Below are 15,107 nucleotides of genomic sequence, written 5' to 3'. Positions count from 1 at the left end.
ATAAAAAAAATTATTTCAACTTTCTGTTTATATAGAAAAATTTAAAACGCATCTGTTGAATTAGACAAAATATATTGAATGCTGGGTAAGATAATTTAATTTTTAAAACGATCATTTTATTAGAGTATATGTGTACTTTGTACTGATAAAAAAATTAATTTTTAAAAAATATTAGAAAGACAAAATAATTTTTTTTATTAACTATTTAGTTTATCAGTTGTATTCAATAAATATATCATAAAATTATTAAAGTATGAATATGAGTCAAATTGGTACTAACTTCCGGTTCAGTTCCTTCATTCCGGACGATCGTTAGAATTTGGAAGAAGAGTGACGCCACAGCCTTGAAGGAAGACGACATTTTATGTGAATCGCGCGTCCACGGCATGTCTGAGGAATTTCGTGTTAAATTCTTAAATTTCATCGTAGAAATTTTATCCGCTGAAATCTTATAAAGGAAAATTCACATACTTTAATAAAGTGAGTATTGTTCCGTTAATATTAATACATTTTCTAGATAAATGATGGTTCAAAAATTCTCACAGAGTGTGGCCATTAATTTAGAGAATAAAGAAAGAAGTTATTGATTTTTATACTGGAAATACTACTAAGTTTTATAAGAAATTATGTAGTTTACTATTGGAATACATATAGTGTTCTGAAATTTTAGTATTTATAACATTTATTCAATATGGTAAACGTTGAAGCACTTTGTTCAAAGCCATGCACAATTGCGAACAACGGTGAAACAATGTATATCTTATTTGTGGTACTTTTATTTAGTAAAAACAGTTTCGCGATTTAGTAATGTTAACAATTACTGTACTTATATATTTCCAAAAAAAATTTATTACCATTTTAATAATTTAATGATATAGATAACGATTAAAACTTTATTTTTACACATTATTGTTGATTTTGTGCTAAAGAAAGTACATATGAACAATTTTTTACTTTCATTAGCACTTTTTTCTAATTTTTTGTTACTTTATATATCATATTGTATAAGAACAGAAAATCAGTCCAATCAATTTCTTACTGAAAGTTATAATACATATGAATGTATTTTAATATTTTAATGCAATACATAAACATTCCTGTTTTGTCTATAGACTTTTGACACCATATCTGACATCTATAATCCATCTATAAGTCGTAATTATGAGTTATAGCTACCATAAATGCAGGTTGGTAATAAATTATATACGTGTAAATTTAAATCTATTTGGATTTTATATCTTTTTATTTGTACAATTTTTCCATAAATGCATATACATCTTTTTCTATTTATATATTATTTGTGTTACATAATAAAATAAATTTTCATATACTTTAATTTCATATATTCATTTTTATACTTTTAATATTTTTATTGATAAGAATTGACATATTTTTATTGACATTATTGTCATAAAAAGAATAATCAATTTGTATATATAATTCTCAATATTAATTGTAAAGAAATGCATATTTTCAATATAGTTCATTTCCTTTTTGTAGCTCTAGTATGAGTTCTCGTGGCCGTGGATTTAGTTCACGTGGTGGCAGTTCATATAGAGGAAGAGGTGGCGGTAGTGGAAATGAATGGAATAGTGGATCAACAGGAGGAAACATGTCTAGTAGAGGTGGTTATTCCTCATCTAGAGGTGGCAGATTTAAATATTCAACTACCAGCTATGATTCTCGTTCAAAATATAATTCTGGTTAGTTAATGTTTATGTTTTTGTAACATAATTCGTATACGCATAGAAAAAATATTTTGTCAAAATGTTTGTATTTTAAATAGTATTAAAAAATATTTATACTTATAATAGGAGGGTCTGAAAGATATTCTAGTAGAGGGGGAAGAGGTGAACATTCAAATAGTTACAAAAGACCAAGGGTAAGCATGTAAATATGTAAATTATGATTTAAATAGTTATTTAATATAAAAGTTAACAAATATTTTAAAAAATTTATTTTATTTAGGATTCCTATTCAGGAAGAGATGAGCATCGATCATCGAGTGATTCAACTCGTAAAAGGATGAGAAGTGACTCATACCAGGTATGTATTTTATAAGTATAAGTGTAGTGATATTTTTATTGAAAGATATCTTAAATAAGCGTTAGTCTATTTTGTTTCAATCTCCTGCCGTGCTGTGGTCAAGAACCATTTTTTCATCTTGAAAGCCCTGCTTCACAAAAGTTTTCAAATTTTTAAATTATATAGCATGAACAAACGATGGTCCTGAAAGATTTTCTTTAATAAAATTTTAGTCTGAAATCTAAAGTATTTCGTTCCATGTAAAAAAATGTTTTCAGGACACTCGTCTAAATATTTGTATTAAAAAAAAAAAAAATTAAAGAAATAAAAAAAAAAATAAAAAATAAATAAAAATAAGAAAAAAAAATTAAAAAATGAAACAGTAGGCAAGGCATTCATAAGTCGTCATACTTTCCTTTCAAGCGACGAGCCAACGGCTACTTGAACACCCATTCTTTTTGCGTTGGGACACTACTGGTGGAACACTGCGAAAACATCACATAATTAAAAGATGAAATACACCTAGATGGTACTTAATTATTGCGTGCACACAGTTGCATTAAATATTGAGAACAACCTGAAAAATATCAGAACCAACAGATGAATAGATATGTATAGAAATATGAATTTTAAAATGCCAACATTACGTCAGTATTGTTCTCTATGTAAAACAGTATGTGCAACTGAACCAGTTTCCTGCACAGTGCAGATCAGTTATTGAAATGTTGAAAGCATCCCTGCATTGCCGCACCGCAAAAATTTTTAACAAACACTGCTCTATACAATTTTCTAAATTACATCAATTAAAACTTACCATTGAGATAATGAAATAAATTGTTAATAACGTCAAAGTAATCGTAGACCTTTCCAATGTAAAGGACATGCATCCTATATTATGTTTAATTGAAAATGACTGAGAAACATCAACCTTTTTTAAATATATGTCTGTACCTTATATCTACAGGTTGAAGCTAGAATATGTGCTGGAAAGCTTTACAAAAGCAGTGAAAGTACACAAAGTATATTTTTCACATATTTTATCCTTAAAGCAAGTATACAAGGATATAACATTATAACTACAATTTTATTAGTTTTATTTGATTTCTTGATCCATATAAGTGTACATGAGGCATTGAGCATTATATGAAAGAATGCTTTACAAATAAGAATATATAAAAACACATCTATCTTTACGCTACTAAAATTGGAAAGGTCTATCATCAATTAATCGAGAATCATACAGTTCATTTGATATCTTCAAGCAAACGAATGCTGATCAAAGCTACTATTCAGAGCTTTTACATATGAAATGAAATGACAAGAATACTATTATATTTTTTGAAAAGTAAAAATTATTTTTAATATAATAAAAAAAAGCGGTATGCAAAGTTACTTATATTTGAAATATGAAAGATAAAATATAATTTAGGTGCTTTTCAAGCTTAGGCAAGGTAAATCTATATTTTGGTGATCCAACGGGAATGGGTGTAGTGACCGTAACAGTACAAGGTTGGATGATTTTGTACTAAACGATTGGCACTATAATGAATGGTAAATGAGGGAGTGCAAAAGAATCAACTTGGAATGGAATTAGAAAAAAAATGTATGGAGAATATCTGATAGGAGGGAACAAAGGGGAGGAATGTATATAGATTAAAAGAGAGAAGGGCAGGAAAAGAGAAAGATACAATGGGAAGGAGCACAATTGAATTTGATTTGGCAGGGTGGAGGTAGCGGTAGCGGCTCTCAGAGGTATTCTTCGTCGTATGGTGGTTCATCTGCATCAGCTCCTTATGACGATAATAAGGGATCATCGTCTTCGGCCGTGTATGAGGACAAGAGACAGAGCGAACGTGCTTCATCATACCATCGTTCAGAGGACCGTCATTCAGCATCACGGAGCTATGCACCTCCACCACCCCCTCGAATTAGTGAAATGGCACCTCCAACTCAGAGATATACCTCGAGCCGAGGGCGAATATCGCATCAAAGCTCAAACTACAGAGGTCGCATTTCAACTCGCGGCAGCGGAAGAGGGGGTGGATTCCATCGCATGAGCTCTCGATCGGACGTCATCATGGCTCGCAAGCGTACTCTACACTCGCTCGACTATCGACGCAAGCTGCTAGGATCGCGATCGCGAGACTACATCCAGCGTGTGCGCATGACCACAACCAAATTGCGCAGGAGGTAATTAATTAATAAATCACTTACCAACCGCAATACCGTCCTAGTAGCCTGCTTGCTTATTTGTCAGTAAACAAACTGACTATATCTGACTATAATGACCTGAGAGTCAAGACGATGATAGATATATAAATGGTAAAAGAAAACACAAAAAATGACACAAATGATCGCACGAAACCAATATTCTACTGCCGAGAGGCAAACTTTTCGCAGGGTTCTAAATAAAAAAAAAGGGAATTGATTCTGATATGCATAAATACAATGCGTATATCATCAAAATACAATGTAATTACTTTTGATATGAGAACTACTATAATACTTGTACTTTACGAGATCATTATTTATCGTTCTTACACATAGCGGTGATTAAAACCAGTATAAGAACGTTGTTTCTTATATATATATATATATACATATATAAATATATATTTTAAAACGCGAAAATGCGGAGACATAAGAGCACAATGCAGAGCAAAAAGGCTGAATAGTTAAGACCTTTATTGCAATACGAAATGCATTCATTATGGGGGATAAAAGAAAAACAAATACTATCGCGATATTTGCTGTATATCAACTATAAGAAAACAAAATTTTGGTTGATGATATAATGAAAGACAAAGGAACCAGAACAAGACGAAGGGAAATAATGTAAGTCAAAACAAAATTGCTGTGTCGTTAGTAGCGGTACTACTAGGCTATCCGGAAGTAAAAAGGAGTCAGGATCAGGAACCAGCATGAAGGACAAGGATAGAGAGATGACCAAAGCTATTAACGCTGAATTTTCCGATGACGATGAAGAGGATGATGATAACAAAAGTAATTGGGATGATGACGATAAGGTAACTCCATAGGGCTGATAATATTTGCTCCTATTGTCTATATGCATATTGTGTGCTACTAATGGCAATACTTACTATAATATTTACCGACATTAATTCAGCCACATGAACGCGATGATGAAGAAGAAGAGGAAGAAGAAGAGAAAAAGAAAAAAGATGAAAAGAGAAAGAAAGAAAAACAAGATCGGGAAAGACAAAATACCGAAGATGAAGAAGAAAAGGAAGATGAAGTAAAAGAAGATGAAGATGATCGAAAGCATGAGGTGAGGCGAATTGAAATAAATTTCGTTACTTCAATTGTTTGTGTTACAATTATATATCATGTATATATTTTTAGGACGATGAGGACGATGGGGATGATGAAGAAAGAGATGAAAATGATAAAACAGATCATGGTAGAGCTACTGGTTCAGAAGATTTACCTAGCAGGAGAGATGGAAGAAAATTTATTAAATTAACTTGTCCACATTGCGCTCATCGTAGTGTTACTTTTAAAGAATACTCGTTGCATTTGTATTCTGGCCGTCATAGTGCTGCGATGAGACGAATCGCATCACGGCATAAAGCAACTTTAACCCGTATGCGTGTCTTGCAACGACAGGAACAACGACGTGTCGAGGCTCATGATGCTGCTCGTGGTACTTTACCTCCTCGTACCATGTTCTGCCCGATCTGTAAACTTAATTATCGTTCTCTTAAAGCAATACATCAGCTATCAGATTCCCATCGTCAAATGAAACGATTCCTCACACCATTTTGCCGCACCTGTCGTATTCAATTCCGATCACCAATGCTATTTGAAACTCATATGTGTTCTTTGGATCATATTAAGGTACAATTTCTACGTGATATTACATCGTTTATAATTTTAATATATTTTATGCCTGTGTATCTTCCAGAGCAAGAGTGCATTGCAAGAAAGAATGAATGCTAAAAAAAATGGTGAAGCGGAAGCGGATTCAAGTGGACCCGAAGAAGACGATAAGGAAGTTAATCTTGACAATTTTATGACTTTGGATTCTGTAGGTGATGTTGACGGTATGTACAATTATTAAGTATTATATTTCTTTTGATGGTAAATATCATTTTCTATAATAGTTACTACATAAACATAATTTATAATAGAAGATGATGAGTCTCCCGAGAAAAAGAAAGAAAAACCAGAAACTGAAAGCACAAATGACACAGAAAAAAAGTCTAAAAGTAAACAAATGATTAAAGTTGGAGCAGAATACATAAAACGTGTTGAAGTTCAGTTCTGTGAATTGTGTAAGATATATCTACCACGTAGTGAAAACAGTGAAAGAGCAATAGCACTTCATTGTTCAACCAGAAGTCATCTTAAACGGTATAAGTTTGAAACAATAATTTTATAATTTCGTCTTTGTTTCTTATAAGATTATTGATATAAACTTAATATATTATATAGATATGTGCGCGATAATGATGATAAAGCATTGCGAAGGCAAGCAGAAAGAATACATCTGCAATCGTCGTCATCTACCAATAATACTTCTACACCAAATGCTGTAAATAGTACAGAAAATGTTAAATCTCCAACTAATTCTGAACCACCATCTACAAATAACACATTGCCAGTAACTACATCTGATGGCACTAATAATACTACCGAATCGGGTAAAGTAATTGAGCAAAAAGGGACTATTGAATCTGAGAAGAATATAAAAGATAACAAAAACGGACAAGCGGAAGAAGAAGATGATGATGATTATCCAGGCGTTAGTGGTGATAAGTTGTGGGATGATGTCGATAAAGACTTGGGCGATATTTTAAGAGAAACAGAAGCAGGAGCTAAATCTAGCGATGATGAAGATTCTCGTTATGATCGTTTCCGTAATTCAGATAAGAAACAACAACATTCTGGCAAGGACAAAGAAAGGGACAGCGAAAAGAATGAAATAGATGAGAAAGAAAATATAAAACAAGAGCTGAAAGTAAAAATTGAAAAAATAGATATGTAAAGTCCAAGAATTATTAGTACGTTTCAACCATATCCTAATGTGATTTTATTATTTTTCTATAAAAATATGTAAAAGTTTACAAACCATAGACAACATACATACATCAGGATTTCATCAAAAGAGTTATTTTTATAAGATTGAACAATTATTTGCAATCAAGTTAACAAAGATCTATGTACAATATTTTATTTTGTGCTCTATGAGTTTGTTGTACAAATGTTGTAAAAATGCGTGATTTAAACAATTTTTATTTCATACAAAGTTATAAATATGTAACTCTGTTGTTTAGATTTTTATTTACTTGATACTGGACATGCTTGAAATGTACACATGATATAAACTTCATAATGTTCAATTCCTTTGTAATTCAAAAAGTCACTATATACGCACATTTAGTGACATTAATGTTAACAAGAACTGTAAAGGAAATTATTCATATAAGCATGTTAAGTATAGTTGTGTAAAAGTAGCGGTTATTTGTGCATTGCAAATTTGATGGAAATCTGCAGAAAACAATAAAAATATATAATTAATTTCTAATTGTTAATGTAAATGAGCATATAACAAAATTGATAAACTTGTCACTTATAGATAACTATAATAAATATTATATACATCTTAATGTTTTGTTTTCTGTGTTTGTCTTTTAATTCGATGAATTAAGAAAATTCTCCTATAGTGATTAGTATGCATTGAATATGTTTTTGTTTTATTAGTTTTGTTAGTATTTTATGGATATAACTTGTATTTTAATATTCCTTGACATTTAATGTATATATAGATGTTTATGAGTTGTGTATTTTCATAAATTTTCACAAGATGGCATAATATCTATTCAAGCTACATCATTTTTTAATGTAACAAACCCGTGGGAAAGTTATATTACATTGATACATTATTCTTATCATTGTATTATAAAACATGGGAAAGAAAAGTACAGTGTAATATTTATAATACGAAATTATAGATTTTTTATTTTGTATTGTTTTCTTGCAGTTAATATACCTTACACATCCTGTTTTGTATCCTAACCTTGATTTCTATTAAAAAGTAATTATTGTCATTAATCCAATGGCAAATATATCTTCAATGTTGTCGATAGGACAACGACATGACATTTGCTCTGAAGACATTGCCATTAATTGTACAAATGTAACTGTTTCTGATGCTAATGATTGTAATGGTTCAAAAATCTTAGAAGATTTACAATGTTTTGTATGCGATGCAAAAATTCAAGGACGTCATTATGCTTTGGCGACATGTAGAACACAGATATCGAGAACTAGAGTAATAGAGAAACTTGGAGAATTAGTTGGTGAAAGGTAGTACCTCATTATAGTATTTATGCGAATATATTATGTACCTTAATATTAATGGAAATAGACTATGTACTTTAGTAATATTGTGTCAAAATGCAATTGTAATTATCTTCTTCATACCATACAGATATATGGTAGTAATATCAGAAGATGATGTAATTTGTCGAAGTTGTGCCAATCTTATTAATACACTTGACAAACTTGATGTTGAAATGTGTAATGTACGTGATAATGTTTTGAGATTCTTGGAGCAAAAGTATTCTTTGGAAAAAGGAGAACTTCTTGGTAATAATGAGAAACAAAAGCGTTCTCAACCACCACAAATCACAAAATGTAACAGTCAAACTATTACTAATTATCAAAGTAGAAGAGATGTTATTTTATCTTCAAATATTACTGAGAAACCAAAACATAAGAAAAGTAATGTTTGGTTGCAATGTGATAAGTGCCAATATACTACATTACATAATTCATTTATAGTGCACCATATTAGAAATCACAGTAAACAAAAAATATTTTGTGATAAATGTGGTGTACAATTTTATGAAAGTCAACAAGAATCACATAACTGCAATATGAAAGAACATATAAATAATCAGATTAAAGTTCAAGACAAGCAAGCAGGTGTTTCAAATTATTTATTTCCAATATGACAAAAGTGAATTTTTTTGTGCTGATAAATTATATTTAAAATGTTTTTCAGAATCATCTTTGAAATGCATTGATGAAACTATATTGGATATTCCAATTTTGGAAAAAAATATACAACAGAATGTACCAATTATGACTATTGAAACATATTCAGAATCACAAATTTCAAACCGTAATGAAAATATCCCTATAATAAGATTATCAAATTCAGAAAATTTATCAATACAAAATATTTTAACTTCTGGTAAGAATTTAAGGTTTATGTTTAATTAGAAAATATTTTTTATAAAAACGTTTTTAAATTATAGATAATACTTCTGCAACTGGTCAACCAATATATGTACGTATTTTACAACCTGTTGAAGTTAACGAAGCACCAACACATTCAACAGTTATGGTATCACATTCTGATACAGATTTAGCTATAAAACTTAAAGACAATTCAGAAAAACAAATTTTAACATTGACAGAAGATGGTAATTTAGAAATGGCAGAAATAGCTTGCTGGAATGATATACAATCATCAGAATCACAAACCAATATAATGTTCCAATAACTCAAATTATTAAAATGAACACAGATTTAATTTACTTATTTTTATTAATGTTACAAATAACAATTATTTATATTTTTAATAACATATATGTTGTTTCAATTTAAACATAATTGACATGTATTTTCGATATGTTAATTTCTAATTTTGTTTCTTTGTTGCTGTCACTCGTTTGTAAATTGAAAACTACTTTATATTGTTAGTAGTTTCCAATCTTCAGTTTCCTGATTCCATTTAAAGTGATGTACTTTCTAGTTTGTATTTCTTATTTAGATACCAAATGGAAGCTAAACATAAATATAAACAATTATAAAGTAGAAATGACATTTCATTTTATAATACGTAACATGAATAATACATTAAATATTTTTATATTTAAAAAATTTTATCAATCGTAAAAATATTTTATATTTACCTTGAAACCATGAACAAGACTGTCAAACCCATTTTTTACATTAGATACTGTATCAGTTGCATCACCTACAACAAATGTTACTTAAAATTTATTTATACTTTCTCAATTTAATATAATAGGAATTTAATAGCTTTTTATGTAATGTATTACCTATAACATCTCCAATAATATTTCCGATATTATGAACTGAATTATCAATTCCATCGAATATGTTATTTATACCATTATCTACGTTTTTCAGTCCATTTCCAATCGAGAATCTTACTTCATCAAGAATAGCAGAATTGATATTTCCAACTGTTGTAAGTGCATTTTTAACAATTTGGTTAGTGTTACTGATAATTATAGCAATGGTTTTATGAACGTTCTTCAATACATTGTTTATTAAACATCCAGAGCTTTTTAAAATATTGTTAGTTATATTCGTCAAAACTGTCACAACGTGACTACCGACATTTTTATCTTCTTTTGACACCATTGTTATATTTTTAATATTATTGAAGAGATTGGAAAATTCATCTTCAACTTGATTAATTATATCATGAATAATTTTTTGGGTAAGATTCAAAAAGTTGTTGGTTCTTTTATTTGATGCAGACAATATGTCATTTAAAATATCGGTTACATCTTTCGTTAAAACTTGAGCCGACTTCTGCACAATTTCGTGTGCTGTGTTTTCTATAGTTTCTGTTACGTTGTACAAAAGTTCATTAGTTTCTTCTGTAGCATTTTTCAAAATATTATTTACGTTGCTCTCCACATTGCCAAGTACTGCGGTAATAGCCTTAACGATTTTCGCAATTTTCTTTCCAATAATATTTTCGTTTTGCAAAATTGTTCCATTCAATAAGACCGTAAGTTGTTGTTGCGCTTTGTTCGCAACATCGGATACTATATTGGAAATTTGTTGTTCTATTTGTTTTACGTCATATGTAATTAGTTGTGTCACATTTTGCGAAAACGTGCTAATACCGGATGTAATACTTTTAATACCATTTTTGACATTATTAACAATCGTTGATACAATATCCTTCGCATCGTTATGTACATCTGAAACAGTTTCACCTAATTGTTTTACAAGTTGAGAAAAATTCTCCTTGGTTTGTTCAACTAAGTTTTCAGCGGTTTCTTCAACTTTTCTCAAAGTATCAAGGGTTTCATTAACAATTTGACCTAGATTTTTATTCAAATCATCTACGACCTTGGTTACATCGTCTGAGACCTCTGCAGCATCTTTTTCGATATCGTTCAAGAGGCACTGTACTTCGTATTCGATCTTGGACACCGTGTCGGTTATAACCTGATTCACTTTGTCTACAATTGTAGTAACGTTCTGTCTGATTTCATCTACCTTTTCTTTTACCGTTTCTGAAACGTCGTTAATAATCTCTCTAGTCCCGTTCAACAGATTATCCAATGTATCCTTTATATCGTCCACAATGTCAGCTACGTCATTTTCTGCTAATTGGATATCTCGTGCCACATTTTGTAAAATCTCCGAGCCGGTCTTTTCAATATTTTTCAATTCGTTTAGTGCGATCTGTGTTACTACGTGCAAAATATCGGAGGCTTCTTGTTTACCTTTCTTTACTATATCATTTGAAATCTGACTCGCGTTCTTCAAACTTTCAAGACCCTTTTGAACGATTTCTTCAAATTTCTCGTGCACGTTCGATCCTACTTTATTCAACTTTTGAGAAACCAAAAGTTTATTAATCGCATTTAACTTAGTTTGAATGATATTTGTGATAAGATCGAAAATATTGGCTACTTTGTCTTTAACATTATCCAAAGCTTTTTCTAAATTATTCGCAACATTTTCAGTAACGTTTTCTGCCTTGTCTTCGATTGAGTTGATTTGGTCTTTTACATTTTTCCAAATATCCAAGGATTGATTCATCACTTTCTTCAATTCATTATCGATCATTTGCTCCACAGATTCTATGAATTTTTTTAAATCTTGGTCAATGACGTCACTTGCATTGTTATATTCCGATGAACTGTCTTGACTACTGCCATCAAATGCAGGCTGCGATAATATTTTCACATTATTATTAAAATTTTCTTAGAACACTATCTGTATATTTGGATATTGAAAGATTTATATTTAATGTAATTGATTGTTTATTGGTATTTTATACAGGGTGAAAACAATAAAATGAGTTCCTTTTTAATACGGCGTATCAGCTTACCTTTATAAGACGTTTTCAAAATTACTTTCTTACATTTACCTTTTTCACTTGTTTACGTATTGTTTGAATTTCGTGGAAACCTTGTATAATCTTCTCGTGTAGTATTTCATAGATAATTTCGAACACGTCATGTTAAGGTAAGCAGATATAATATGCTACAGAATACTCTGTATATATTGCCAATGATTTCAGAGTAATAATAAAAATATTATCAAATTATATGAAAAAAGGAAAAATATATTTTAATAAACCGTAATACCTTTAAATGTAACTAATATGAATTTAAAGTGAAAGTTACTATTCAAAATATTATTTAATTAAATTTTTCTAACATTAATAAGCATGATAAATCTATTGTATATATATATAATACATACGAAAAGACCACTCTGTCCAGTACCACATGAATCAAATGGTAAAGCCTATATTAAAAAATTATATTAAAAACAATTTAAAAATAAAAGAATTTTTGATAAAAGAATAAGTGATTAGTTGACAGTTAATAAGCATAAATTAATTAATATAAACTACATGTATTTTATACGTCAATTATTATTTATAATGAAGTGTTGTAAAAAAAGTATTATACGTACGAGAACAGTTGCAGCGCCAAGGATAACGAAAATTGGAAAAAATTTCAACATTTTTAATTCTTATAGTTACGTATTTGTAGTTAAGCACGTTTCGAACAAAGTTTCAGAAATGTACCGCGATTCATATTGGATCACGATATATATATATATAGGTATATATGCTAGTAGTATCATAATTAACATCTGTGTAAATAAAAAATAAACGTACTATGCACGATATGGAAGTATTGAAAAGTTTAGATAGCATCATAATATTTACTTATTATTATAATCAATAAATTATACAGTTTGTTATCTAATTTAAATAAGTCATTAACATCACTTTGTTTAAAAGTTAAGAAAATAAAATGAACATTAAATAATTAAATCTAAAAATTACTTAAAAGTTTTCAAACTTTACTGAATAGTATTAATCAAATTTTCATATTTTTGTTTAATACTTAATTAATATTGACATTCAAATTTACCGCGTTATCGCTTAAATATTTTTATTATCGTAGTTCATTCAATTTAGATCGATTGTTATCGGTTAACTTCAATCAATAATATATAATAGCATTTCAACAATTATACCCGTAATATTTTGTAAAATGAAATTTTTTATAATATTTAACATTTTATTATTTTGTAAAAATTATATAAATCAATTTTAAAATAAATATTGCTATAACAGTTTATTACTTCAATTGAAATGTCATTATAATATCATTCAATAATATTTAAGTTCAACGTTATGATGGTTATAAATATTAGCTAGTAACATTTGTCTACTTTAGTGGTAGCACTGTTTCTTCAAATCTTAAATATGTACGGTAACAGTATATGTTGAAACCGTTACAATTTAGTCAAATAAGTAATACATTGTGATAATGGAGTTTAATATTGACATTACGTATGTTCTTCAAAATAGAGACTTTAGTGTGTTGCAGAAGTTAGTATCACATTATTATAACTTCCGATCAAAAATTGCTGCGAAAGTTGAGGACACAATTGCATATGAAATTGGTATGTATATAAAATATTTTTCAATCTTCAGGGTCTGAATTACTTTGTATTTCAATCATGAATGTTTGTTCTTATTTACTTCTAAATGTTAACATAGTTGCAGAAACCTATCTATTTTAAACTTATCAAATAATTCAACATTAAATAACATACATATATACTTGCATAGAATTTTTCATTCTAATTAATATGTCCAATATTAATAATATTTTGCTTTTTTTTCAGAATGTATGGGGAAAAAGACACAAAGTATTAATACAATATCGAAGCTACAGAATGAAGTTGAACGTTTGAAATCTGCCATAGATGCAACAACATTACAGCAGAAAATTGTAGATAAAAAGATTGCTAATGCAAACAAACAGAATGAACAATTAAAAACAGAAGTTGATGATGCAAAATTAAAAAGGGACAATTTATCTATTGAAATTGTTGATTTAAAAGAAGGTATTTATTTTAAATATATGATTAGACATATAATGTGTTAAGTAGTCATCTCAAATGGTAATTGTATATAATAAATCTGTGAACTTCTATTATTTTTAGAATCAGAAAAAAGGAAATTACAAAAGGTATCAATATGGAGTGCTCTAAAACGAGTTTGTCATACTTTTAAAGAATATCTTGATTTTCGTATACAATTAATTGATGATAAGGAACATGAACAAATTAAAGTTTTCTTTTTTATAAATAGCACTTCTATAAAAGATGAGTATTTTGTGCGGTTACTAAATTATGATAATCAGTGGAAAGGTATGAAATATTCATTTTTAAAAATTGTAATTATATTACTTCGAATTAATATAAGGGTATATATAATTTTGTGTTTTCTAGTGGAACAAATTCAACCTGCACTTAAAGCAGAACATTTAACTGATTTTAAAGGAATCGTTGACTTTTCCAAAAACTCAGAGGTTACAGATATAACTATATTTCTTTGTAAACTCAGAGATATTTTTATTAAATATTACTTAAGTGTGGAATAAGACTAAAATCTTAACTGGTAAGGATATTGTCTTAATAATTGGCACTATTTATTATAAGATTAAAGCCTTTATTAATAAAAATTCATTTCTGAATTGCCTTATTACATATAAAAAAGACTTGAAATGCTAAACATCGCAAAACTTAACATTGGTATCATTTTATTAAAATATGTTCATTATTTGTATAAGTAATTTTATGGTATTGTTACATATGTTGTATTGTTACTTAATGTACTACCTGCCTACAATTTATATTGGAAACAGTAAACTGCTAATCACAGTGTAGATAAATTACTTAGATACTAAAATTATTTATATATGGCACATATAGTGATATATTTGAAATTATATGTTCCATGA

The 15,107-nt window shown here is 29.0% G+C and overlaps 4 protein-coding genes across 6 annotated transcripts; 3 read left to right on the top strand and 1 right to left on the bottom strand.

Annotated features, from left to right (window-relative positions):
* Positions 1–348: 348 nt before the first annotated feature.
* Positions 349–7,112, top strand: LOC108545404 (hepatoma-derived growth factor-related protein 2). Of its 3 annotated transcripts, none has more exons than XM_017896989.1 (12): positions 349–480; positions 1,113–1,187; positions 1,501–1,703; positions 1,815–1,882; positions 1,969–2,046; positions 3,749–4,215; positions 4,895–5,051; positions 5,153–5,314; positions 5,389–5,883; positions 5,951–6,089; positions 6,177–6,399; positions 6,481–7,112. In XM_017896989.1, the coding sequence occupies exons 2-12, from the start codon at positions 1,162–1,164 to the stop codon at positions 7,031–7,033; spliced, it is 2,571 nt and encodes an 856-aa protein (XP_017752478.1). In that variant the 5' UTR covers positions 349–480; positions 1,113–1,161; the 3' UTR covers positions 7,034–7,112. The 3 variants fall into 3 exon arrangements, with proteins under 3 accessions (XP_017752478.1, XP_017752476.1, XP_017752479.1); XM_017896987.1 differs by having other exon boundaries at positions 4,892–5,051; XM_017896990.1 differs by lacking the exon at positions 1,113–1,187 and having other exon boundaries at positions 4,892–5,051.
* Positions 7,113–8,104: 992 nt separating this feature from the next.
* LOC108545379 (uncharacterized) lies at positions 8,105–9,559 on the top strand. The gene is made up of 4 exons (XM_017896955.1): positions 8,105–8,355; positions 8,480–8,976; positions 9,056–9,247; positions 9,312–9,559. The coding sequence occupies exons 1-4, from the start codon at positions 8,105–8,107 to the stop codon at positions 9,557–9,559; spliced, it is 1,188 nt and encodes a 395-aa protein (XP_017752444.1).
* Positions 9,560–9,825: 266 nt separating this feature from the next.
* On the bottom strand, positions 9,826–12,807 carry LOC108545378 (putative leucine-rich repeat-containing protein DDB_G0290503). The gene is made up of 5 exons (XM_017896954.1): positions 12,757–12,807; positions 12,541–12,585; positions 10,122–12,000; positions 9,972–10,036; positions 9,826–9,843 (listed from the first exon to the last, which is right to left on the bottom strand). Exons 1-5 carry the CDS (start codon positions 12,805–12,807, stop codon positions 9,826–9,828), a joined length of 2,058 nt encoding a protein of 685 aa, XP_017752443.1.
* Positions 12,808–13,584: 777 nt separating this feature from the next.
* LOC108545376 (uncharacterized) lies at positions 13,585–14,747 on the top strand. The gene is made up of 4 exons (XM_017896952.1): positions 13,585–13,761; positions 13,987–14,208; positions 14,308–14,514; positions 14,596–14,747. The coding sequence occupies exons 1-4, from the start codon at positions 13,626–13,628 to the stop codon at positions 14,745–14,747; spliced, it is 717 nt and encodes a 238-aa protein (XP_017752441.1). The 5' UTR covers positions 13,585–13,625.
* The last annotated feature ends 360 nt before the right edge of the window (positions 14,748–15,107 follow it).

The sequence above is a fragment of the Eufriesea mexicana genome, unplaced genomic scaffold (assembly GCF_001483705.2).
Source record: "Eufriesea mexicana isolate 0111107269 unplaced genomic scaffold, ASM148370v2 scaffold437, whole genome shotgun sequence".
Classification (NCBI taxonomy): Eukaryota; Metazoa; Arthropoda; class Insecta; order Hymenoptera; family Apidae; genus Eufriesea; species Eufriesea mexicana.
Note: the sequence above shows the minus strand (reverse complement) of the source record. Positions and strands in the feature narration are given on the sequence as shown.